This window comes from Plasmodium vinckei, assembly GCF_900681995.1.
Source record: "Plasmodium vinckei vinckei genome assembly, chromosome: PVVCY_12".
Taxonomy (NCBI): domain Eukaryota; phylum Apicomplexa; class Aconoidasida; order Haemosporida; family Plasmodiidae; genus Plasmodium; species Plasmodium vinckei.
In genome coordinates this window covers 826,973-853,740 of record NC_051304.1, presented here as the reverse complement: position 1 = coordinate 853,740, position 26,768 = coordinate 826,973, and the positions used below count along the sequence as shown (strand labels likewise).

The window sequence follows — 26,768 nt, the reverse complement described above, 5'->3', positions numbered from 1 at the left end:
ATAAGATAAGATAAAATAAAACAAAATAAATAAAATGCGTAAAGGAGAGAAAAAATCGAAAAAAAAAAATATATTTCAACAATAATAAAAAGATATATATATGTGGAAAACATCCCCCATACTACTTTATATATAAAAGCAAATTAAGATAAAAATAAATTATATATGAACAGGGAAATTAGCGAAAATTTTTTATAACGATTTTTTTGTTATGCATAATAATAAATAACTGCGTGCTTATATAATTTTTAGTTTATAATATTTCTTTATTTATAGCATGTAAAACCCCAACCCGGTGATTAAGTTTTCCTTGTATCTCTAACTTTAATAAGTAAACATAAAAAAAAAAAAAATAAATAAATAACACGCCACCAATAATACTACACTAAACAATATACATAAGAATAAATAAATTAAGGAAACCGGAAACATGTCAGTGATAAAAAAAAAACTATAGTTATAAAAATACATTATAGAAAAAATAATGTGAAGAATTAGAATAATAAACAAGGTTATATAATAAAAGTTAATAAAAAAAACACAGTGCTTAGATTGTATAAATAATAAGTTCTATTATTTTACATACAAATATAAATTTGTAATATACGAACTTTTATGCATTTCTTTTTTTTTCTTTTTGTTATTAATGAATGTAAAATAAAATAATTAAAATAATATATATATATTTAAAGTAACGATCTTTTTTCTAGTATTATACATAATCGTATTATATTTAAATATGAATTAATAAAAGTTCTACTAAATTGTTTTTTTCAAAAAACTATATTTATATATAATATATTTTTTTTTTGATTATTATATTTTTAATCATTTTTTATTATATTATTTGTTTAAAAAAATGAAAAATAAAAATAAATACGATTATTTGTTGAAGTTATTATTAGTAGGAGATTCCAGTGTAGGTATGTAACTTATTATGCTATATCCCATTCTTTTATTTCCCCCTACAAATTTACATATTTTTTTATTTTTTTTATTACTAATCTGTTTATTTAAATAGAGAGTTTATCTTAAATAAATATCGTTTGTATGCATGCTTCTATATTTTCCGCTACATTTTTCCATTACATTTTTTTTTTTTTTTTTTTTCGATTTTTATAATAATAGGAAAAAGTAGTATACTATGCCGATATTCCGATAACCAGTTTGAAGAGAAAGTCCTATCAACAATAGGTTTGAATTAAAAAAAAAAAAAAAAAATTTCAACTTATGGCAATGTGCTACCCCCACTACCACTAATAATACATGCACGTGCATATGGATTCATATTTATTTTTCTTCTTTACAGGAATTGATTTCAAAGTCAAGTATCTAAAAATCGATAACAAAACGATAAAAGTTGGAATATGGGACACAGCAGGTCAAGAGCGGTTTAGAACCCTCACCTCGGCCTACTACCGAAATGCTCATGCAATTATTTTAGTATAGTATGTCAAAATAAAATGAAAAAAAAATGAAATAAAATATTACTACATATATCAGTCCATACATGGGTGCATATACTTTTTTTTTTATTGCAGCGATTGTACTGTTCGAGAATCTTTTGAAAATTTAGATGTATGGATTCATGAAATTGATAAATACTCAACAAATAAAAATGCGATCAAAATGCTTGTAGCAAATAAAATTGATAAACCCAATCATGAAGTAACAAAAGATGAAGGAAAAAATTTTGCCTTCGAAAATAATATGCTATTTTGTGAAACTAGTGCAAAAAATGATATTAATATAACATATTGTTTTGAAGAATTAATACAGCAAATTTTAAACAATCCCTCATTGCTTGAGTTAAGTGTTGTCACAAAAAATTTAAAACTAGGTAAAAAAGATGAAGGTAGAGTCAGTTGTGTATGTTAGAACCTGCTAAATCGATCGCATCTACTATATTAATATAATTGCTAGAAAATTTTAAACTACTTTTGATATATACAATACTAACGAGAGGTATTTTGCATATATGTCATATGTACATTGGCATATACACAACATATGTATTATATAAATTTTAAACACCTACTACTAATACCTAATATTTTGATATTGTTATTATAATTATTTCCCGATTTCCTAATGTATATATACATGCATAAAATGCCAGATTTGCAGAATTTCTATATACATAGAAAAAAATTATAAAAAAATGCAAAGAGAGAGAGCGTAAACATTTGAAATATTATAAATACCCCATTTTAATATATACACACATGTGCATATAATATGAGTATGTTTTATATGCATGAAAATAATATATGGCATTTTTTTATTTCATATTTTTTGCTTATCTTTTCAAATATATTTTTTATTTATATTATACACCTATTTGAACACTTTATGATTTGTTCTTTTATTTTGTTTATTTTATTCCCCCTTTGTTTTTTGATTATAATGCTTGTAAATTGTACATAATCATACATTTGTGCATCATTTAAAAAAAAATGGAGAAGAACCAGAAGAGAAGTTAGGATATACACACATTTATAATAAACAACAAATATATAGGGGACAAGCCTTATGACTTTAGGATTACAAATTATTACTACCACTACTACATTATTAATATAAGCAGATATAGAATAGAAGCAATTTTCATCTTATACATATTTTTGTATCTTTTCGATTTTTCCGCATGATTTTTGGTAATACATAATAATATAATTGGTGTTAAGTTTTAAGATTCTCTCTCTTTTTTTTTGTGTTATTAATGCATTATATATATTTAACTTGCTATATTTATAACAAGTCCCTATTTTTATAATCATTCGAAATTCTTTGTAAAAAATTACATATTGTATAATTTTATATATTAATGTATATCGTTTTCCTTTTTTTTTTTTTTTTTTTCTTGTATATCATTTTTACGTGCTTATATGTGTATTTGTAAATATATATATGCTTATAAAAAGGAAAAAATAGACTGTATTTTTAAAGAAGATATAGTGATACCAATTTAATACACAACAAATATAAAGTTTGTTCTTATCTTTTCCATAAGTTAGCCTTATTTGGAAAAACCAACTAAAATGGAAAATTTTATGCCACACATTTTGAAAAAAAATAAGGCAAAATATTAAACGAAATAATAAATGTAAAGTGACATGATTGCAAAAAATGTAAGAGGAAATTCATTATAGAATTGGAAAATGGAAATTACAGCCATTTTTGTAACTTTTTTTTTTTTTTTTTTTTTTTTATCATAAATTTATTATATGGCTAGCTAAAATACGCCATCGTAAATACGAGATTGCACGCATTCTGTAATCTCGTTCACTTTTCCTCTCCATTTCTTCTTTTTCTTTTTTATATTTTTTAATAATATATATATAATGTGAGGAAGATATATTGAAAATTCTTTATAGTTATTTATACTATATTATTATTATATATTTTTTTTTTAAGGCCTAAAATGGCTGTTTGTCGTTTGCATACATAATATGCATGAACAGTACAGGTAGTATATGTTATTATTTTTTTTTTATTAATTTTTATTAGCATGGGTATAGGTTGCTTGTAATTTGTTTTTTTTTTTGTTTTTGCATAGTATTTTCTTTTACTATTAAGATGATAGTTGGTATTGCGCCATGCAAACTTGCTGCGAATAAAATAATAAAAAGAAGTTACTCTATACTTCTTGACAAATTTATAAATTCTAAGGAAATCATTTATCGAAAAAATGTTGATATTTTTTGTAAAAATAATATATTTTTTTACACAATCTTAAACGTAGACGAATATAAAAATTTTTTACCCTATGTAACTGTAAGAACATTTATTAAATACCCATATATATGTAACTTAAATTTTAAGACGAAATATATATTACACACACAATTTTTTTTTGAATATTCTCCTAATGAATTAAATAATATTTATTAAAATTGTAATAATTCAATATGTTCCATATAAAATCAAAATAATTGTAATCTTTATTTTTTTTATAGGACAGTGAAATAACTTATAAATGTGAAGAATATTTTAATGCTGTTTTACAAATCGAAAATATTATTTTTAAGGAAAGATATAAATCAATAATTAAGTATAAATATCCTACAACAATAACGGTACATATTTTCTACCAAAGCTTGTACCTTACAATAATTACATTATTAAAAAAAAAATTATTTGAAATATTTTTATAGTTTTATCAACCTTTGTTAATATATATAATTTTATTTTTTTTCAGGTTTCGAGCCATGATACTAACTTATTTCATCATTTGGTAAAAAAAATTATAAATGGAAAAATAGTTACATTATATATAATTTTGTGTTTGCCCCTATATACAACCCCTTACACACACATATATATTGTTTAAACCGTTGTTTCGATATGAGTATTGCATATATTTTATTCTCTTGACGACCTTAACACCTTTTTCATATTTTTGTCTTTATGTAGATAACTGAGTGGGATATTAAGGATAAACAAAATTACCTAAATGTTAATTTTTATATAAATTTTAGGGTAAACTCAATATATAACCTCCTTATATACATATTTTCACACCTATACAAATGCATATAAGGAGTTAATATTTGCACATTCTTTTGTATGTGCACATGACAGGAAATCTTTCTATATAATGTGGAATAATTATTATGCATTTTTTTCAAAATAATAAAATAACCATTATTTTTATTAACATTTTTTAAATTCTACATGTACGTACATGTAATATATGTAAATATTTCTTAACATTTTTTCTCTTTTTCTATAATTTTTATTTTCTTATAGCTAAAAAATAAATTATACCAAAATTTTATGAACCTGTACATAAACGAATTAGGAAGGAATATATTGTATGCTTTTATTAAGGAAGCAAAATCTAATAGTTTGAAAAATGTAGATTCTTTTCTCGACAACTTCAAAATAAAATAACTAATAAAAACAATTTCTTATGTTTTAAAAAAATATCACAAATAAACAAGTTTATATACAAATTTGTATATGTCATATATATATGTATAAAATATGCACATGCTTATATATCACCCTATGTAAAATAAAATATGCATGTTCAGGATTATGTTTTTTCCCTTTATGCCCTTAACTTTTTTTTTTAATAACTACTAGCATATATTTTTTTTTATTATAATGAGAACTTTTTATATTTTTTTTTTAATTTAAATAAAAATGAAAAAAATTTAAAAATAAAATAATACGAACAAGTTTTTTTCTTGCATATGCCTGATGTTTTTAGTATAGCTTCAATTCTATCACTTAAAAAAATATTGGTAGAAATAAGCAAAAAATAATTGGCGATATGTGCATATATAAATAACATTTTATATAAATTTATTACATAAGCATTAAATAAATTATACATTAACCATGCATTATAAATTGAATATATAGTAGCTAGTACCCTTTCAAGAATAAAACAAATAAATGTGCTTTTCATATTATCAAAATAAACACTGACATTTATATATAAACGGTAATTATGTAATTTTATTTTTATGCTACTGGCTAGTATACACAAGCTAAACACATTCACCGTTTAAGGAATATATATATTTTTTTTTTATACATCCATTTAACTTTTTAGCGATAAAAAAATAATATAATAAATCGATTATATACACATCCGCTATATTAAGAACATATATGTTTACATATTCATGTTCACATGTTTTATCTTAGTATAAAAGATAAAAATTAAAATAATAATAAATTGTTATATAAAAATATCAAGTAAAATTAAATAAGAACAAAATGGTACGACAATCACAGAGTATGTATGATAGGCATTTAACCATCTTTTCTCCTGATGGAAATCTTTATCAAATAGGTAGGGTGACTTTGAACTAGCCAAATATGCCCAATGTTATATACTTATATTTATATGACTACATATTATCATTCATTGATTACATTACATTTCATTTCCCCTTTAAACGGTTCCCCATTTCAGAATATGCTATAAAAGCAGTTAAAAACACCAACATAACATCCTTAGGTGTAAAGGGAGAAAATTGCGCTGTCATTATTTCTCAAAAGAAAATGGCAACACAATATATAACTCAAGATAAGTTATTAGATTATAATAATATAACAAATATATATAATATATCTGATGAAATTGGATGTTCCATGGTTGGTATGCCTGGAGATTGTCTTAGTATGGTTTATAAAGCAAGATCCGAGGCTTCTGAATATTTATATAATAATGGATACAATTTAAATGTTGAAACATTATGTAGAAATATTTGCGATAAAATTCAAGTATTTACCCAACATGCTTATATGAGATTACACGCTTGCAGTAAGAAATTTGCTTAAAAAAAAACACAAAATATATGTTTTTCATTTGTGTGTGCAATATTTTGTTTAATAAAAATTATTTCATGTTCATGCATTTAGAATAAATATTAAGAAAATGGCTAGCTAAAAAAAAAAAAATATGCAAAAATAGCTTTTATTGCAAATTTTGCAATAATAATATCCATAAAAATATGAACAGTCATGCAATTTTATCAAATTTTTTCACTTTTTTTTTTCAAGGTGGAATACTCATTGGAATGAATGAAGAGAATAAACCTGAACTTTATAAATTTGATCCAGCAGGTTTTTGTGCTGGGTATAGAGCATGTGTTATTGGAAACAAAGAACAAGAAAGCATAAGTATTTTAGAAAGATTATTGGAGAAGAGAAAAAAGAAAATACAACAAGACACATTAGAAGAAGACATACAAAATACTATTATACTAGCCATTGAAGCATTACAAGCCATTCTTGCTTTTGATTTAAAAGCTAATGAAATTGAAATGGCTATAGTGTCAAAAAACAATCCAAATTTCGTTCAACTAAGTGAAAAAGAAATAGACAATTACTTAACTTTTATCGCAGAAAGAGATTAATTTATTTATGTAGAAAACAGTTGATTATATAAGATCATAACGAATGTTGTTTTCTTCCTCATAAATTTAATAATACATTTCATGTTTTTTTTTTTTTTTAATTTTTTGCGCTTTTTTATTTATATATTAAATTTTTCATTTTGAATTATTTAATTTTTTTATGTGCATATATATTTTGCGCTATTTATGAAAATATGCATTCTTTTCTTTAGAGATATGTAACCAATTGCATGCTTTGATATGTATGCATATACGCATTTATATATCCTTTGTGTACATGCAAGTTTACTAGAAAAATATTTTTAATTAACAAAAAAACTGGTATATAGTCTTAAGCTTTTTATTAAATAAAAAAAATATGCAATATTTATCATGCATATATCCATATCATTAAATTGGAAAAAAACCAAAAAGTGTAAAGAGTCTTTTTTTTTACTTTAAAGAAGAACATTCTTACCCTTTGAAATAAACTTCTCTAAAATTTATTAAAGGAATAAATATTCTTTCCATGGATACATATTATGTGCATGGAGAAAAATACGAAACCCCATGTTAAAAATTTTGTTCATAAAAAATTGAATAAATTATTATTTAATAATTAAATGAAAAAACAATTAATGTTATTTTATCTCGTGGTTGAAAAAATAAACAATATGGGTCTATGCATAATATATATATATATATGTTCAATTAGAACAGACAGTTGATTATAAAAAAAAAAAAAAAAAACAGGAAAAATAATTAATAGTGACATTAATAATAATGAAAAAATGCAGAAAAAAAGGAAAAACACATTTTAACAACGGTTTAATTTAAAAATATCATTTTAATTAATCAATTCGTTCTGCATTTCAAATTTATTTATTATATTTGTAAGTCTCTTGGGAATATATATCTTATTTATTGTACAATTTTTACTACACTATCTTTAAAAAGTAAAAGAGAGATAATTCGGAAAGTCTGCCCTAAAAACATAAAAATAGATTAACCCTTTTCTTTATATCTAATAATCATCATTCCCATGATAAAAACTGTTGTTTCTTTTTTGTGATTGTCCATCATATAAAGGAGGAATATTGGGTGGTGGTGGTGGAAATTTCCAATTTTTTTTTTCATAATTTTTCCCATTATTTGAATCTTTTGTAGATGCATAAGGATCTTGCATTTCTGTATTATTTCTAGAATATTTTTTTTGATTTTTTCCATCATTCATTTGAGATTTCATATCATAATCATTATTTCTTATTTTTTTATCAAACCTTCTATTTGAATAATTATCATTTTCTTCATCTTGTCTATTATCAAATGAATTATCTCTTCTTCTTTTTATATTTTTATTATCATATCTATGGTTATTATAAAAATCACTTCTTGCTTGACTTCTTCCACCTCCTCCTCTTGTATCACTTCGTCCATCAATACTTTTTAAATCTCTTCTAATATCACCTGACTTGTGCATACTATTTCGAGATGTTTTATTATTATTATAGCTCATCATATTATGACCATGATTATGGCTAGTTCCACGATTATTATTATATGACTTGTTCATAATATTATTGTATGACCCATTGTCATGATTACCTCTATTATAGTTGCCAAAATTATTATTATTATTTTGAGAGTTTGTATTATTTGGTCTCATCGATCTATGGCTATTATTTTCACCTGAACGACCATAACTCCTATTTTTAATGTCTCTTTTATGCTCATAATTATTTGAAATATTTCGAGATTTATTATCATGTCTGTACATTTTATTATACATACCAGTTGTATTATTATTATTATTATAAGATGATGTATTTTTATAAATATTATTCATTTTTTTAAAACCACTATGCATATTATATTTAGATTGATCATAGATTGAATTTTTATACATGTCCCTTCCTGGTGTTGGAAGTAAAGGAGGTTTATTTTTATTGTCACTACCGAGGTAATGATTATTATTTTTATAATTTTGTGTATGACCATATTTTGTATTATCATTATGCATTCTTCTGTTAATATTAAATTTAAGATATAATTTATTTATTTTATGGATTGTTCTATTTAATGGAAATTTTGAAAAAATGAAAAATTCAAAATATTTATTTATATCTTCATTGGCACGAACAAAATGTATGGGTGTAAAAACTTTTTTCCATAATTCATCTAAAACTATTTTATGTTTTATTTCCATATTTAAATTAGTTTGAAAAATGTGAAAAGGCATATATTGTTTTGTCATATTATTATTTTGATTTCTATGTAAATATAATTTATATCGAATGTTTGCAATATGATGTGCTTGTTCTTTTATTGTTTTATATGTTTGTACTTCTTCTTTAAAATTTGAATAATACATTTTTTTAAAATGTTTATAAGTTTCTATATTATAATTTTTACCTGTTATATTATTTTGCATTATAATAGCTAATTCTTCTGGTATTAATATTTTTTTTGATTTATTTAAAATAAATGAATAAAATTTACACCTTGTCAAAAATTTATTATAGCTAAAATGTTTTCCATATATGATGGGCACAAATTTGCTGCTTATCTCTTCTGAATCAGCATTTATTTTCAGATCTACCTCCATCTTTTCTTCACCCCCATCTACTTCTGCTTTTTCTTCGCCAGCATCTACTTCTTCCCTTTCACCCGATTCAAAATTAAAGAACCGCATGAGTCTGTTCAAGTCCACCTCATATAGAAGAGGGAATCCCCACATATTTGCCATCACGATATCTTCTTTAATTTTATTTTCAACAAAATAAATTATTTGATCATTTTCACTTTGTTCCATTTCATTTAATTCTGAAATAGTTTTTGTAATAATATCATTTTTCAAATTGAATATATCGAGAAGTTCATCTTTATCTTCACCATCAAATTTTTCTGTTTCATCTGATTCATCAACCCAATCAGACTCAACAATTTCTTCCTCTTTTTCTGTCTGTTCTTCTTCATTGGCTAGCTGCTCTTCTTGATCATTTTCTGTATCTACATTATCCTGATCCAAGCAGATGTTGGGGTCGTTTGACAGTTTTATATCCACTTCACCGTCATTTGCATCTACCTCAGTATCATGCACATCTTCTTCCTCGTTTACATCTTCTTCGTTTTCAATTGGATCTACATCTGCTTCTTCCTCCTCTTCGTTTTGATGATCATTTTCTGCATCGCCAACATCTTCAGAACCCTTTTCAGAATTATCCCCATCTTTGTCTGACTGTGTTTGCTCCTTTTCTTCTGAAATTTGATTTGCATTTTCAGGATCATCTATTTCATCATCTGGATTGCAAACTAAATTTTTAAGGGACGTTAAAGTAGCTGTTATATCAGTTTTTTCGTCATCTTCTTTATTTGTTTCAGATTTTACAATATTATTATTTTCAACTAAACTTTTAAGTTTCTCTGTTGTCCAAAATATATGAACTTGTACATTTTTTATAGACACATTTATAATTTCTACTATCGTTAAAATTATAAAATAATATAATCGGAGGGTTGTCAGTTGGTCGCTATACCTAAGTCCCTTCTCCTTTATGTTGTAGCAAATTCCTGAGAAGCGCAAAAAGAAGGCGGTAAAATATAAAGAGGTAATAAAAGGCGGTAATAAAAGGCGGTAATAAAAGGCGGTAAAAAAAGGTGGTAAAAAAAGGTGGTAAAAAAAGGTGGTAAAAAAAGGTGGTAAAAAAAAACGGAAAAAGTAAGTGGGTCAAAATGAATGGGTCAAAATGAATGGGTCAAAATGAATGGGTCAAAATGAATGGGTCAAAATGAATAGGTCAACGTGATGGCCGTTGAAATATTATTACCAGGCAAGATCAAAAATATGGTGTGAAAAAAGTTAGTAGGAAAATATGATCGTAGAGAAAATAAGTTTGTATTAAAAATAATATAAACATTATTATTTGGATATTTTTCTTTAAATTTTTTAGTATAGTAAAAAGGATCAGTTTTTTGTTTGTCTACTATTTCTGTATCTAAGTCTGTTCCTGAATTTTCGTTTGATTCTTCTAACTGTTCATTTTTTTCTCTCATTTGTTTTTTTATTTCTAAATCTCTCAACATATAATTAATTTCAAGCTCAGTAAGTGTACCTTTAAAAAAAAAATTAAAACAAAATTAATCAAAGTCATATTTTGTCCTACTTTTAAATACAAACACGTCTTCCTCTATTTTATATGCATATGGTATGGACAATTTATATTTTTTTATTTCGAAAAAAAAAAAAACTTACTTGCAATATACAGATTAGAATCCGGATATGCATCAGTAACAAACTGACAAAAAGATAAATTATCATCACCAATTAATAAAATGTTATTTTGATTTTGGTTACTTGATATTTCATTATTATCAGTTTCACCACCCTCTTCATTTTCTTGTCCCTTATTATTTTTCTTTCCTGTATTTTTGGTGGCATTTTTTTTACTCCCTTTTTTCGCTGCCATTTATGAAGTCACAATAAGTAATGACAGTCGAATTTAATTGTCACTTTAGTAAACTACTTTAGTTTGTGTCACACAAATTATATATATATTTATATATGCATATGCATACGTATTTTATTGTTGTACATTCTTATTTTCAATTAATTTCGAATACATTCGAATGTGTATATCTTCAAGTACCCATGTATATTAGTCAGAGAACATATGGTATGTTTTGTCGTTTTTAACTTTGCTTAGATTTTAGGGGTATGGGCATTTCCCTTTTGTTTTTGTTTGTTATATAATTTCTAGCCAACTTAAAAAAATCTTTTACAGTTTTACCATTATATATATAATATTTATTTTTTATATATACTAAAAAAAGAATAGAAAAAAAAAAGAAAAAAAAGAATAAAAAGTTTACCGTTTTAATCACAAAATAATCGTTTACAAATCTGGGGCTCTTCTTTTCTCTTTTTCATGAAAAATAAAAAAATAAAAAAAAAATAAAATGAAATAAAATAAATAAGTATGATGTAAAAGTTAAATAATTTGATGATATGTAATAATATTAAATTTCCATGTTTGTAAGTTTACTGGGGCAACATTCGAGGGAATATCGCACATGCATAATCATCCGCCACAAAATTTATACAATATATATACTACTTAAATTATCCAATTTTTTTATAAACCATTTTTTACATTATCTTACAAAAGGAAAAACCATATATTATTCTAAATATGTAGATAAATAAATATCTATTTCTCTTAAAGCATAATATAGTTATTATGTACATACCATTGATATATATTTTATACATTCTTTGTATTTTTTATTTTTATGTATCTAACATATTAAGTCATAATATATATTCCCATATATTTACCTAAATATGTTACCTCGTATCTTCTCTCACCATTTTCAACTGCTCAATGAAAAATTTTGAAAAAAAATGAATGTACAAAAATCGAGCAGAACGAATACCATTTTCTAAACTTTATAAACTTTCTCATCACAACTGTCGTAACAGACCAACAAAGGTATTCATAATAAAAGGCAATTTAAACGTGTTAAGTAAAAAAAAAATTTATTGAAAAATGTAAATACACAGATTTGTGCATGTGTATGTGTATAAATGGGGTGAGTACGGAAGCATCAAGGAGATAATTGTTTCTCCAGAGGTGAAAAGAAAATAATAATATAGTAAGGGTGATCGTGCTTCACCCCAAAAAAAAAAAAACATAAGCAACAAAATTGAAATGAAAAATAAATCGAAATAAATTTAGAGTAACTATATCAAACTATTTAGTATATACATTATTTGGAATCCTTATTGTCACCTTCTTTTTCTGTATCTGAATTTTTATCAAGTAGATTAGTTGAATTTCCTGGGATTTTTTCTAATATTTGAGAGATATAACTTGTATCTTGTATTGATGAAGCATTTTTATTATCCTTTGTTTTGTTATTCCCGTTTTCTGCATTAGCATAAATATTTGGATTAACTTGAAATTTATTATTTTCATCGTCTATACTTTCATCTTTACATATTTTAAAAACTTTTTCATAACTTTCATTTTCTTTTTTTTCTTCCGTTTGTTTTTTTTGTAAACCATTTTTTTCATTATCAAAAACATTTTTATATTCTTCATTAACTATTGTAATATCTTCTCCATTTTTTAAATCCGAATTTATTTTATTATTTATATTTTCACCTTGACTTTCATTATCAGTTTTATTTTTTTCATTATATTCTCTTAAAGATAATAATAAGGCTTCCTTTAACTCATTATCAATGTCTTTCATGTTTTCTATATCCTGAATAGTTGGCAAATCATTTGGATTTTTTCGTGAATTTATATTACTTCCCGATTGTGTATTATTATTTGAAGATGTGTTTGTACCATCTCTTGCATTATTGGCAGTACTCATAGATAATTCCATTGCAGTTATCAGTTGCTCATCTTCATCTAAATTATTCATATTAAAATTACTATTACTTAAAATTTTATTTAAAACATATTTACTTAAATTGTCTTCATCCTCAGGACATTCTATAATTCTACAATTTCCATTATTATTTGTAGATTCAAATAATTTATTTAATTTATCTCTATTTTTATTTATATTTCCATAACTAATTATATCAATAGATATATTATTTTTTTTTAATTGTTTCCCAGTGTTTATTAATTGTTTTTCATTAACTTCTATAGGACTTCCAATAAAAATTATAATTTTTTGCTCTAAATTTTTATCTACTCTATGTTTTAAAGCTAACTGTGCAATAAGTAAACTCCTAATTATATCACATGATCCATCTATTTTTATATCATGAATACATGACAATAATTGACCAATATCATTTGTTAATGAAACTTTTACTTTTATCCCATCACCTGCCATAACTAACACACCTATGCTATTTTTGTAATGCATACTCGTCTTGTTGCAGCATAGGACATTTACGCAGTCAATCTGTAAAAAAAAAAAAAAAAAAAAAAATTAAACACATCAGTTTGGAATATATTACTAAATTAATAAGCTAGACTATCATGATAAGTGTCAAACTTCAACTTACTTGTGACATAAATCGGTTAGGGACAATATCCTCATTCATATTGTAGTCACTATTATCTATACAAATAATCGTCGCCTCAATATTACTCATTTTCGTAGACAAAAAAATAAATATTAAAATTGGAATATCTTAGAACATTTATATGTGTATAGTATATACACACACTTATCTCTTTTGCTATTAAAAATTTATATTTTTTTTCGAACAATTATTAAGAAGAATATGGATATATAAATAAAAAAATGTGTAAATATATATATGCATATATTATACTATTAGTTTATTAGGTTAGAAGGGTGTTTAATTATTTAAAAATTCAATACAATTTTACAAAACAGAATAACCTATGTAATTTACTAACTATGTATGATATACCATTTGTTATGCATATTATATGTTATACATTTATTATTAAAACTTATATATTTTTTCTCTTTAATTTTTTTTAAGCTTTAAAAATAGTTGAAACATTTTTTGCATTCTTTATGCATATTAATTTTCATCTTACTATGTTCATAATTTATCAACTTTAATAAGATATTTTCATAATTCATTTTTTGTAAATAAAATAAAGCCCACATTCATTTCCTTTTTTTTGTGCGCATTTTATATTTTTTTTTTCTAAGCTGCATTTTGATATGTATATAATACCACTTAATAATAATTACCCTCTTTCCTTGTTTTATATTTTTTTTTCAAATATAATAATGCATATACCTTATTTTGTGCCCATATATAAATCCCATACTGTCGTTTACTCAATATACCATACATACATTAGTAAAATATATATTATTTATATATTGTTATTATTTTTAATTTTTATTGCTGTTCATATAATTTTGTATTTTATTTTATTCTGTTTATTTACCATTTATAGTTATTCGCTATTTTGTTAATAATTTTTTTGAACTAGCTTATAATTTTTTTTTTTCAAATAAAAATTTCCTATTACCATTTAGTATAATCTGCTTTATCTTCGTCACTTTATTTAAACGTAACATCAAAGAAAAGAGCAAACACACTTAAAAAATTTTCACAAGATAAATATATATCACTTAGGGGTTGCATTATTTTGTTATTTTAATTTTCCTACTTTTGCTACTTTAAAAAAAGGCACAGCTGGATGCTAAAAATTCTGAACACGAGAACATTTTTCAATTTGGCTAGCCATAAAAGTAAATATTTTTTTTATAAGCAAATGGAAACTATTAATATTAAAAAGGAGGATAATGAAACTGAAGTGAAGGTACCACAAGAAATACATGATGAAGAAGTAGAAAAAAGATACAATGATATCATATCAATTGCTTCTGAATGTATTCAACCCGAAGAATTAAAACTAAAACTTTTGCAAAAAAGAAAGCTAATTTGCTATGATGGCTTTGAACCATCCGGCCGCATGCACATAGCTCAAGGTGAGTAGAAAAAAGAGGAAAAAAAATAGCTAGATGACCATGTCCCATAGAAAAATCACTGATAAGATATACATGACTTATTTGTTATTGCACAATTCTAAAAAATATATTTTTTCCCCTTTATTTGTAGGACTACTGAAAAGCCATATTGTAAACACACTAACCAACAATGGATGTACCTTCATCTTTTGGATTGGTGATTGGTTCGCTCAACTTAATAATAAAATGTCTGGAGATTTAAATAAAATAAAAAAGGTTGGACAATATTTTATTGAAGTATGGAAAAGTTGTGGTATGGATATGGAAAATGTTCAATTTATGTGGGCTAGTGACGAAATAAATAAAAACCCGGATAAATATTGGTCCACAGTTATTGATATATCAAGAAGTTTTAATATTAATCGAATTAAAAGATGTTTAACTATAATGGGACGAACTGAAGGAGAAGATAATTATTGTTCTCAAATTTTATATCCATGTATGCAATGTGCAGATATATTCTTTTTAAATGTCGATATTTGCCAATTAGGGACAGATCAAAGAAAAGTAAATATGTTAGCTAGAGAATATTGTGACATAAAAAAAATAAAAAAAAAACCTGTCATTTTATCTCATGGAATGTTACCAGGTTTATTAGAGGGACAAGAAAAAATGTCAAAGTCAGATGAAAACTCTGCAATTTTTATGGACGATAATGAAGCCGATGTTAATAGGAAAATTAAAAAAGGCTATTGCCCTCCAAATGTAATTGAAAATAATCCTATTTTTGCATATGCAAAAACTATAATTTTCCCACGTTATAAAGAGTTTAACTTGACTAGGAAGGAAAAGAACGGAGGTAACCATATTAACAAAATTTACAACTACTCCTATGCTTACATTTGAACTTTTTATTTTTTACATAAATAAACATATTCATGTGCAATTTCTTTCTATTTATTTGCAGGAGATAAACTATATTTAACAATCGAAGAAATGGAAAAAGATTACATCCGTGGGGATATACACCCATTAGATTTAAAAGACAATGTAGCATTATATATTAACAAAATGCTACAACCCGTGAGAGATCATTTTCAAAACAATGCGGAAGCCAAAAAGCTTTTAAGTGAAATTAAAAAATATAAAGTAACAAAATGATTTATATATATATTTAATTCTTATTAAGTATTCAATTTTTTTAAAATATTTATTTTTAAGTTGGATATTCCCGAAATTCAAAAAATCCACACTCTATAACTATGCCCATTTATATATACTTTTATCATTACTTTCACTAAATTAAAGCACAATATGTGGAATAATTTATTCTTTTATATTTGTATATTTTAATTACATGCTTTAAAAAATGCGTGTTATCCTTTCCCCTTTTATTCAATAATAATTCCACAAAATTTGAAAAGGAAATTATTTTTTTTACTATATATATTATTAAAATTAAATTGAGATTTTCATTTTCCTATTTTTTATTTCGTTGTTATTTGTTTTTTTACTGATAAAAAATTAGAAAAATAATATATATACATATATGTATTGTATATATATGTATCGGAATAATTAAACCAAGCCATATTTTAAACCGTATTTTTTTTACATGCATACGTGCATAATTTTTTTTTATAACATTGCAAATAGTGATCTCTATAAAATTAAATAATTAATGTAGTTGTAGAAACTATTAAATAAAAATTACACATTTAAATAATTCTCATATTTTATATATTCAATATGAATAGTAAAAAGTGTTAATGAAGGGGGGAAACATTTTTCCGTTACAAAAAGGAAAATATTTTTCTTCTCAATTTTTCCTTTTCATCAGCTAGCTATTTTTTTTTTTTTTTTTTGTCAATTTATTTATTATGACGTTCATATTTTTTTTAGTTGTGTAGCCCAAACCTATTTCAGTATGTATGTATTTATTTTTGTCAAATGAAATTTCGTAATTATATATTTGGCCGAATTACCGATTCGTATCATAATGTTGAAAAGATTAAGAATATCTTTGAATTTGGAAAGAGCACAAAATCAGTGAAAGACTTAGATTTGATAAAAAAAGCTGTAAATAGCTATAAAATAAAGATTGAACAAAATAGCGATACAATTAAAAATGATGTTCATAAATTTTTAAGAAATAATTATATAAGTTTTAAAAATAATGTGGAAGAAGAATTAATATTTATAAATAATTATTTATATTTTGAAATAAATACAGACAAATATATTATGATATGTAGAAAAAAAATTAAGAGACGATTTAAGACTAATTTAAATTATTTTTATCAAAATAATAAATCAATTAATGATTTAAAAAAAGATAAATTCATTTCCAATTTAAATTCCGAAATAGTTGGTATATTCCCATCCAATTTTAGTATAAAATTTTTGAAAATATATACAAATTCTTTATTTACATTTATAGTTGAACAAAGTGATTATCCTTTAAATTTATGTTATTCATATAAAGGGACAATTTATATTAACGACACACATTTATATAATATAGATCCAAATTATGCTCTAAAAGATATATCTAATGAATGTGTAGTGGGAAATAATCTTAAAAGGAAAAAATATATATATTATAGTAAAAATCAAAATGAAATAATTAATAAAAATTGTTTAAGAAAATATAAGATATGGATAAAAAATAGAAAAGATGATTATCAAGTTAGAGGGGGAAACTGTTTTGATAACGATCTTATAGACAAGTTTAGAAAAAATAATATAAATATAGACCACATAAATGATAAAACCTATAATCAATATGAAAAAGGGGAAGAAGGATTACATAAACCTGCATTACCAATGATACAATATTGCAATTATTTAAAACATGGAATACAAAATGTAGAATATATTAAACTAAAAAATAAAATAAATTTTTTAAGCACTGAAATGAATGAAAAATATCGTTGTAGTAAATTATTTTTAAACTTTTCATTTTTTGATAAAATTTTGATATACGAAGAAAAGAATGAAGAATATTTTTTAAATCTATATAAGAGCAAAGATCAAAAAATTATATTTTTACTAAGTGGTAGTCATTTACATAATAAACTATTCCTAGTCAATGTTGAGGGTAATAATAAAAAAAGTCTGAATTGTTTTATCAATCTAATTCAGATGAATAGTAAAATTTTACATGGAAAATGTTTTTTAGAACATTTTTTTAATCATATAATTTTTATATTAAAAGGGAGAAATAATACTACACACATATTTTATATGAGTTGCAAAGAGTTGAACCATCTTATACAAAAGAAAAATGTAGAAAAAATAAAAAAACTAAAAAAAATTGGACACATTTCAAAAGATGGCTTATATATCAATGAGGAAAAATCCAAAGTGTGTAGATTACCCTTATATAATATATATTCCGAAAAAATCGAAATAAATATAGATAAATATATAAAAAAATTAGTAACTCTTGATGATTGTATAATACAAGATTTTGATATGACAAGATATGGATTAGCCTTATATTTATATCGCAACTTTTTAAAACCATTTGTGCTCATAATTTATTTGTTTAGGAAAAATGTAGAGTCATATAATGCTACTAACCATTTTAAAGATGAAATAAATAAAGAGCATAAACAAAAAAAAGAAAAAATGAAACAAAATAAGAATAGAAAAGAAATACTTATCCCTAAAACAAAGATGATATATTTACCCATTGAAAAAGGGAATATACAATCTGGTATGAATAATAATTTTTATAATAACTTTTTAAATATACATATATCCAACACATTTATTAATAATATTAGATTGGTCATAAATTTAAGACAATGTATTTTGGCTCTTCCAAAAAATATACATAAAAATAGATACCACTCTAATTCCTATTTTAAAGCAACAAATAATAGCTTTGTATACGATATAGAATTGGAACAAATTTTTCAAAAAAAAAAAAAATTCGCTATAAAAGATATTTTTATTAACAGTTCAGGTGGTGAACTAATTCCTATAACACTTATATATAAAATAAAAGACAACGATAATATATTTTTTTGTGAAAATAAAAAGGAAGAAGATTATACAACTTTTTTTGAAAAGATAAATGAAAATTATAGCAATAAAAAAGACAATTACCATAACAAAGTTAATAAATTTGAAAAGTTTAAAAATGAAAAGTTTGAAAATGAAAAAAAAAAAAAAAAATTATATTTAGCTTGCCCTTCTTTTATGGACAAATTTGACCTTCCAAATTTATATAAAAATGATTTACCATTATTTATAAGCCCAAGTAAAACTATAATAAATGCATATCCATTTTATGGAGAATTAAATATTTGTAATTATACGGATGAATATTATTTTTATTTATTAAACAATTTTGTAATAGTTTATTTTCACCTGACTGGTTCAGGTGGATTTAACAAAAAAATGAACAAATTTAAAGGAAAAGCACATTTAAAAATAAAAGCACTAAACGATTTAACAGATTGTATAAATTTTTTAAAATATAAAAATATAAGTAATACAAATAATATGTATATGTATTTTTATTCGAATAGTGGATTATTAGGAGGTTATATATTAAATAATGTAAAAAAAATAATTAAAAATATAATTTTTATAAATCCTATGTTAGACCTTTTTAATAATTTAACAGACATAAATAATAATTTTGTAAACTCTGAACTTTTAGAATTTGGAAAGTTCAAAGTAAATAAGTTTTTTTTAAAAAATAAAGAAAATATAGATCAAGACAGTTTGAAAGTTTTACACACAAAAAAAATATACCCTCATCATAGGCTGAAAATAGAGGGCGATAATGAGACTACCCCAATAAAACATGTTAATAAATTGCACACACTAGGTTGGCATCCATATTTTTATTACAAAAATGGAAAGAGTTTAAGAAAGAAAATAAAATTGAATATAAGTAAGAGTAAAAGACGGTATACAAAATATTACTGGAAAAATAATTTATTTCAAAATAATTTATTTATGTTATATTATATATGTCCATATAATAATATAACAGCCAAATATACTGAAATATATACAAATAAAGAAAATATAAAAATGGAATTTAAAAAATGTGTGGATATAAAAAATAATGAGAATATAAAAAATAATATTATTTTACATATAAATAATTATGATATTATATGCCCAAATTATAATTCAATTAAATTTTTTTTAAAATATATTAATTATAAAAATGTAGAGATAAAACATTATTATTATATGGACATACAGAATTATAAATATGTACAAAACAAAATTAATTTTTTGAATTATTCTAATTATGAATATTTACAAGAACAAAGGAATAGAAATAAAGATAAAGACTTGCTTGATCAAAATTATAATCAACCTAACAATTTTTATGTTTCTATTTCTAAAACAGGAGGACATAGTGGATTTACCGATTATATATCACACACTAAAAAATTAATGGAAAAAATTTATTTCATTATTTTTTCAAATTGGGCATAAGCCCATAATCTATATACAATGCAATATGCATGTGTATAATACACACATATTTGTTTCTTTTTTTTTGTCATTAAACTATATTCAAGTAAAAGCCCATACCCAGTATTATGAGGTAGAATTTGCTTACTTTTTTACTTTTATGTATTTTGCATAGGGTTGTAGAACATACGAGTGTGTGTTCAATTATTTTGCTATTACATTTTTAGTAGGTTAAGAAGGTTCTAGATTTTTTCTTTTGTTTCTTCATCTCCTCCTTCTTTTTATTTGTATTTTTTTATTTTTATTTTAGTGTGTCATCACATGTTCTTTCTATGTATTCATAACCTGAACATGCATGTAAATTTGATAATAGGGTTAGTACCATCTCAAAGAGGCTACTAACTTATTTTTTTTGTTGGATAAATGGCAAATATAAAAATAACACTATTTAGTTTTTATATGTGTCATTTACATAAACTTTTCAAAAATTACAAAATTAATAAGTTTAACATTTTTTTTTATTTTGGCTATAAAGAATTTAAATAAAAGCAATATAACTCGTTACATGTAAATAAAAAAAAAGAAACTTCAAAAATGCAAAATAATTTATAGCTTTATATATGCATAATATGTATGTGATATATAGTGCGGCATACCGTTCTTAAAAATATAAACACTAAACAAAATATCAAAAATAAATTTTAAAAAGTAAAAATATATTATTATTAAAATAGCCAAATTAATGGAAAAAATATAAACTACTATATATATAATATTACTTACATGTTTAAGATAAAAAAAAAAACATGATATCTTTATCATTTTCCTTAATCCGTGTAAGTAGGGATAGCACAAAAGATATAAAGATTTAATTAATGAAAGGGTATATAAATAGCTGGGTATATATATATTTTTTCTATTTCCCTAGAACATGTTTATAAAAATTTATGTATATATCCGATAGTAGTTGTTTCTATTAGAACTGTGTATACATAATAATAATATATAGAGTTGAACATTTTATATATTATGTATTTTCATCAGTGTATATTCTTCCATAAGCCTGGAGGGGATTTAAATTTAATAAAAAGAGGAAATCTCGAGTATTATTTTGCCAAACCTTTTAATTACTAAAGTTTGAAATTAAAAAAAAAAAAAATAATATAATAAAGCTAGTACAATTTAGAATAACAAAAATGAACAACTCATTCATTGATTTAATTAAAGACATAAAAAGAGATGACAGCTTAAAAAATGTGGAAAGGAATTATCAAATATGTATAAATAATTTAAAGGATTTAGAAAAAAAAAAACAAAATGATAAAATATTTCCATTTAATAATGTAATCAAAGAAAAGTCCTTTATCTTATTAAAATTATTATACCTTCAAATGTTTGGGAAAAAAATAGATAAAGAGTATAACTTTTCAGTAATAGAAATATTAACATGCAATAAATATATATTAAAAAGACGAGCTTTTTTATTTCTTAATAATGTAAATGATAATGAAGATGTTATATTTTTATTAATTAATTTATATAAAAAAGAATTACATAAAGAAAATATATCTAACACACCATTGGGGACAAAAACAAGAGTTTTAAACTCATTAACAAATATAAGTACATCCATAATTAAAGATAATCTTACTATGCTAGCAAATACTTATAACAATTATGGAAATAACGGAACAAATTCAAATGCAGGACCTCGAAATTCTACAGCTACTGTAACATCAGGTTCAAATTTTGTAGCAAAAGAAAATGGAACATCTCATTTTCAATTTAATAATAATATAGAAAAATATTATAAAATTATTAATACTACATTAATTTTAAATAGTATAAGCAATATTTGCACCGACATAATGAGTAATAATTTATATAATGATATATTTATGTTATTAAATAGTTCATTTATGTATATAAGAAAAAAAAGTATAATAAGTTTTTATAGGCTTGTTATTTGTAATCTAGATATTTTACATATCTTTTTCGATTTTATAAAAAAAAATTTTATTTTATTATATAATAATGAGTGCCCATCCTATGATACTTTAAATAATGAAGAACCAGATTATGTTTTAAAAAATAATACATCCTTATGTTGTCTAATTATTAACATCCTTGCTGAAATTTTTTGTACATTAGAAAAACAACAAGAGAAAAAAAATGCACACAAACATGTTAGTAGTAACATAAATATAGGGACAGAAATAAACTATCAAACTGATAAAAAAGAAAAAAAACAGGGCTCAGAATTTATACAAAATAATGAACATACACATAATGATAAAACTCAACAAAATAGTCCTATATATTTAAAAAAATATCTTTCTTTTATTCCGTTTATTTATAATATTTTAAATGATCGTCTACATTTAATAGACAATTGGAGATTAATAAAAATTATAAAATTTATAAATAAATTAACAAAATATGAGAATCGAATATATAAAAAATTTCTTTCTATAATTATTCACATATTTTTTACAAATAAAGCACAAAGTGTTGTTTATGAATGTTTTGAATTTATTTTGTTTAATTATAAAAATACATATGATTTGGAAATTAATTTAGAGAAATATATTTCAATAAATGAAAAAAATATGAACAAGCAAGAAAATAATACAAAAATGAACCAAAATATTCTGAACAGACAGGAAGATAATGAAGATCGTTATAAACAAATAGGAAGCTTAAATAAAAGTGAAAATTTGAATAAAGAGAATGGATATGTACAAAATGGAACTGATATATTATTATGTTATTGTTTTTCACATTTATTAAAATATTTATATAGTGATGATAAAAATATTGTATATATATCGACAAAATTATATCGATCTATATTTGCAGTACCAGATTTATATAATCTGTTTGTAAAATATAATTCAATACAAGAATTTTCAAGACATATATTTAATAATTTTGAACATAAAGATATAACATTAAGAAATAATTTATTATATATTTTATATTTTTTAATCAATAAAAATAATTTTGAAAATATTATTTATAATATACTTGCATATATATATAAAAATAATGATCAAGAATATTTAGATGAATATATAAATGTAATATTAAATTATGGAGAAAATAATTTAAAAGATTTAAATAATATTAATCTATATATTTTTATTTTATTTTATATTTTATGTCTTAAAAATCATGGAACAAATATTAAAATATTAGATCAAATACGTAAAATTAATTCTCAACTATCTAACACACACATATCTACAAACTTTTTAAGTTCACTTTTTATTATTACTTATGGAAATTTTCTAATTAGTACAATATTAATTAGGAAAGAAATAGGGGACAGTAGTTTATCCATTGATACTATCGAAAATAATACAAAACATAATTTGTCTATCCCTTTAATAAATAAAAAAACAATTAAAGAAAACAAATTAGATAGCTATAATAAAGAAATGCATGAAGATATTCCTAACCTAAGTAATAGCACTATTCATAATTTTAGTGATTCACCAAGAGTTGAAAAGGGAACCCTGACAAGTGTTAGTATTTACAACTTGAATGAGACTATTGAAAATGAAGTTGATTATTTTTTTAATAACCATAATGAATGTTTGGAAAAATATGATTTATTTGAATATATTATAAGTATATTAAAGATGGAAGATAAAATAAGTTATTGCAAAGATAATACAAGCCGATATACTGATATAAATAACATGAATATAAAATGTTTTGAATATTTAATAAATTTTATAAGTATATATATAGAAGAAACATATAAAGAAATAAAAGAATTTAAAAGTGATAACTTTTTAAATATATTTTTTTTTTCTTTATATTTATTTTTTATAAAATTTAGTACTAGTAGTATATTATGGAATATAACCAAAATTTTTATTTTCTTTTCACAATATGAAAATTATTCTAATCTATCTTTTTTATATTTATCTAAGTTAGAGAAATATATAGATTACTTAATATTTAAACAAAATGATATACAAACATTGGATAGATCATTAATTTTAAAACATATATTGGCTCTTGTAAATAGTAAACAAACTACAGACACATCTATCTTTTACAATTATTTTGATACAAGAATAGAAGTAGAAAATGTAGAAACATCTTTTAATTATTCAATTCCATTTAAATATAATGATTCTTTTTTTTTACAAACTAATAAGCAAAACACTGATCAAACATCAAATCTTCAAACTGTTGATAAACCTCATAAAATATCTAAACCGCCAACTACTGACAATGAATTAGATACTTTATTAGATAAAGCTAAAAAATGTAGTACCATTTTGAAAGAAAATAATTTATTATTCCTTGCTCATATTAATAATCACTTTAAGTTATATTATTATATAACCCATGATAACATTTTACATCTTTATATTGATTGTTTTAAAGAAAGTAACATAAATAATTTTGTTTTATCTTTATCGGCAAATATAATTGAATATAAAACTAATACTAACGAAGGAACAAAATTTAAGTTGGTACATAATCAAGAAAGTTATTTTTACAAGTTCAATGAAAATTATTTAAATGAAAAAATTCAAACCATTGATGATGCTCAATCAGGAGATAGTCCCAATAAGAATATATATACAAATAAAAAAGTTATAAAAATTGTTGATAATATTACTGACAGTTTAACCATGTCAATAAAAATATCTACACAACTAACTTATATTAAGTTAATAATTAATTATTCATGTAATATGGAAAATTACGAAATTCCAAATATCACCCTTCCCTACTTTCCTATGGCCCCGCTTGTTTTGTCTGTGGATGAGTTTAAGAAGGTAATTTGGCTACTTCATATGCTGCATATATACACATTCACATTCTCCCATTTTACTTACCGTTATACTCACCGCTTTACCTTTTTAGATTGACAAAAAAAAAGGAAAATTGCAAAACATGACTCATGAAATATGCTTGGAAAGAGAGAAAAATGTTCGAGAAGTTGTATTTAATTATTTTGTTTTTTTGTCTGAACATATAAATATGTTTTTTTTTAACATAAAAAATGCATATTTAAATTTGAAAAAAAATAATGATATCTCGGATCTTCGTATAATTCTATGCACCAAAAGGGTCGACAACCAAGGTAAATTATTTATACATCTTTAACTTATTTCATTTTTTTTATTAAATTTGTATTTGTCTATTATATACACAATTTTTTTACCCCTTTACAACTACAGACGGCCTAATTCTACTAATAAATATTCACCATACAAAAATAGAGCATGCCAAAGATGGAAACTCAAAGAGAGAGGATGAGCTTAATCAAAATAAAACTCATCTTATCCCTTACCAAATTGATATTCAAATAAATTTATTAAATTCATTACAAGAAGAAGATAACCTATTTATAGACTACTTAAATTATTATTTAGCTGCTTTATTTTCAAAAAAAATTAACATCGACAACTTAATTTCATAATACTAATCCAACATTAATTACACAAAATTTATTATATATTTTTTTGTCTTAAAAAAAAAAAAATATTTTTAGTCCCCTCTAAATTTTATATATCCCCTTTTCTCATTATAGCAATTTTTTTATTTTTAAAAATATTACTATTTTTTTTAATTTGTTAAATTCATTTTTTTTAATATTCAGATTATGGTATGTATATATTTTCAGTTGTTTTAACTAACCATGTTTTGATTAATTTGGTTTTACACTTTTTATTCTTCTATTATTATTTTTTTATAATTCCTTCCTCCTTACCCTTACACTAATTATAAACTATTTTAAAATTACACATATTATAGTATTAAAAAATAGAAAAATAAAATATATGATCAACCCAATTCATCTCTCATATTTCTATCCACATTTAAAACATCACAACTTTGTTATGAACCCGTGAGTTTATACATTCCCTACACGACAAGTATTTACAAAATGAATCTCTAACAAAGTAGTATTTTATATTTGAATTATAATAAAAATATAGTTAATATTATAAAAAAAATAAAATAAACTCCTAGGTGTATATTTTATAGAATGAATTAAAAATT

General features: G+C 22.9%; 8 protein-coding genes across 8 annotated transcripts; 6 read left to right on the top strand and 2 right to left on the bottom strand.

Moving 5' to 3' along the window:
* Positions 1–859: 859 nt before the first annotated feature.
* PVVCY_1202420 (ras-related protein Rab-18, putative) lies at positions 860–1,878 on the top strand (the record flags this gene model as incomplete). Its single annotated transcript, XM_008625251.1, has 4 exons — positions 860–923; positions 1,129–1,194; positions 1,310–1,448; positions 1,542–1,878. The coding sequence occupies 4 exons, from the start codon at positions 860–862 to the stop codon at positions 1,876–1,878; spliced, it is 606 nt and encodes a 201-aa protein (XP_008623473.1).
* A 1,701-nt stretch (positions 1,879–3,579) lies between these two features.
* PVVCY_1202410 (coenzyme Q-binding protein COQ10 homolog, mitochondrial, putative) lies at positions 3,580–4,896 on the top strand (the record flags this gene model as incomplete). Its single annotated transcript, XM_008625250.2, has 5 exons — positions 3,580–3,777; positions 3,960–4,079; positions 4,202–4,237; positions 4,417–4,482; positions 4,753–4,896. The coding sequence occupies 5 exons, from the start codon at positions 3,580–3,582 to the stop codon at positions 4,894–4,896; spliced, it is 564 nt and encodes a 187-aa protein (XP_008623472.2).
* An 837-nt stretch (positions 4,897–5,733) lies between these two features.
* PVVCY_1202400 (proteasome subunit alpha type-6, putative) lies at positions 5,734–6,878 on the top strand (the record flags this gene model as incomplete). Its single annotated transcript, XM_008625249.1, has 3 exons — positions 5,734–5,809; positions 5,933–6,283; positions 6,523–6,878. The coding sequence occupies 3 exons, from the start codon at positions 5,734–5,736 to the stop codon at positions 6,876–6,878; spliced, it is 783 nt and encodes a 260-aa protein (XP_008623471.1).
* A 1,003-nt stretch (positions 6,879–7,881) lies between these two features.
* PVVCY_1202390 (conserved Plasmodium protein, unknown function) lies at positions 7,882–11,323 on the bottom strand (the record flags this gene model as incomplete). The annotated part of the gene is made up of 3 exons (XM_008625248.1): positions 7,882–10,427; positions 10,685–10,969; positions 11,110–11,323. 3 exons carry the CDS (start codon positions 11,321–11,323, stop codon positions 7,882–7,884), a joined length of 3,045 nt encoding a protein of 1,014 aa, XP_008623470.1.
* A 1,300-nt stretch (positions 11,324–12,623) lies between these two features.
* PVVCY_1202380 (26S proteasome regulatory subunit RPN10, putative) lies at positions 12,624–13,977 on the bottom strand (the record flags this gene model as incomplete). The annotated part of the gene is made up of 2 exons (XM_008625247.1): positions 12,624–13,784; positions 13,888–13,977. 2 exons carry the CDS (start codon positions 13,975–13,977, stop codon positions 12,624–12,626), a joined length of 1,251 nt encoding a protein of 416 aa, XP_008623469.1.
* A 1,036-nt stretch (positions 13,978–15,013) lies between these two features.
* On the top strand, positions 15,014–16,445 carry PVVCY_1202370 (tyrosine--tRNA ligase, putative; the record flags this gene model as incomplete). The annotated part of the gene is made up of 3 exons (XM_008625246.2): positions 15,014–15,305; positions 15,436–16,143; positions 16,252–16,445. The coding sequence occupies 3 exons, from the start codon at positions 15,014–15,016 to the stop codon at positions 16,443–16,445; spliced, it is 1,194 nt and encodes a 397-aa protein (XP_008623468.2).
* A 789-nt stretch (positions 16,446–17,234) lies between these two features.
* Positions 17,235–20,756, top strand: PVVCY_1202360 (conserved Plasmodium protein, unknown function; the record flags this gene model as incomplete). Its single annotated transcript, XM_008625245.1, has 1 exon — positions 17,235–20,756. The coding sequence occupies one exon, from the start codon at positions 17,235–17,237 to the stop codon at positions 20,754–20,756; it is 3,522 nt and encodes a 1,173-aa protein (XP_008623467.1).
* Positions 20,757–21,931: 1,175 nt separating this feature from the next.
* Positions 21,932–26,184, top strand: PVVCY_1202350 (AP-3 complex subunit delta, putative; the record flags this gene model as incomplete). The annotated part of the gene is made up of 3 exons (XM_008625244.1): positions 21,932–25,537; positions 25,626–25,845; positions 25,943–26,184. The coding sequence occupies 3 exons, from the start codon at positions 21,932–21,934 to the stop codon at positions 26,182–26,184; spliced, it is 4,068 nt and encodes a 1,355-aa protein (XP_008623466.1).
* Between the last annotated feature and the right edge of the window lie 584 nt (positions 26,185–26,768).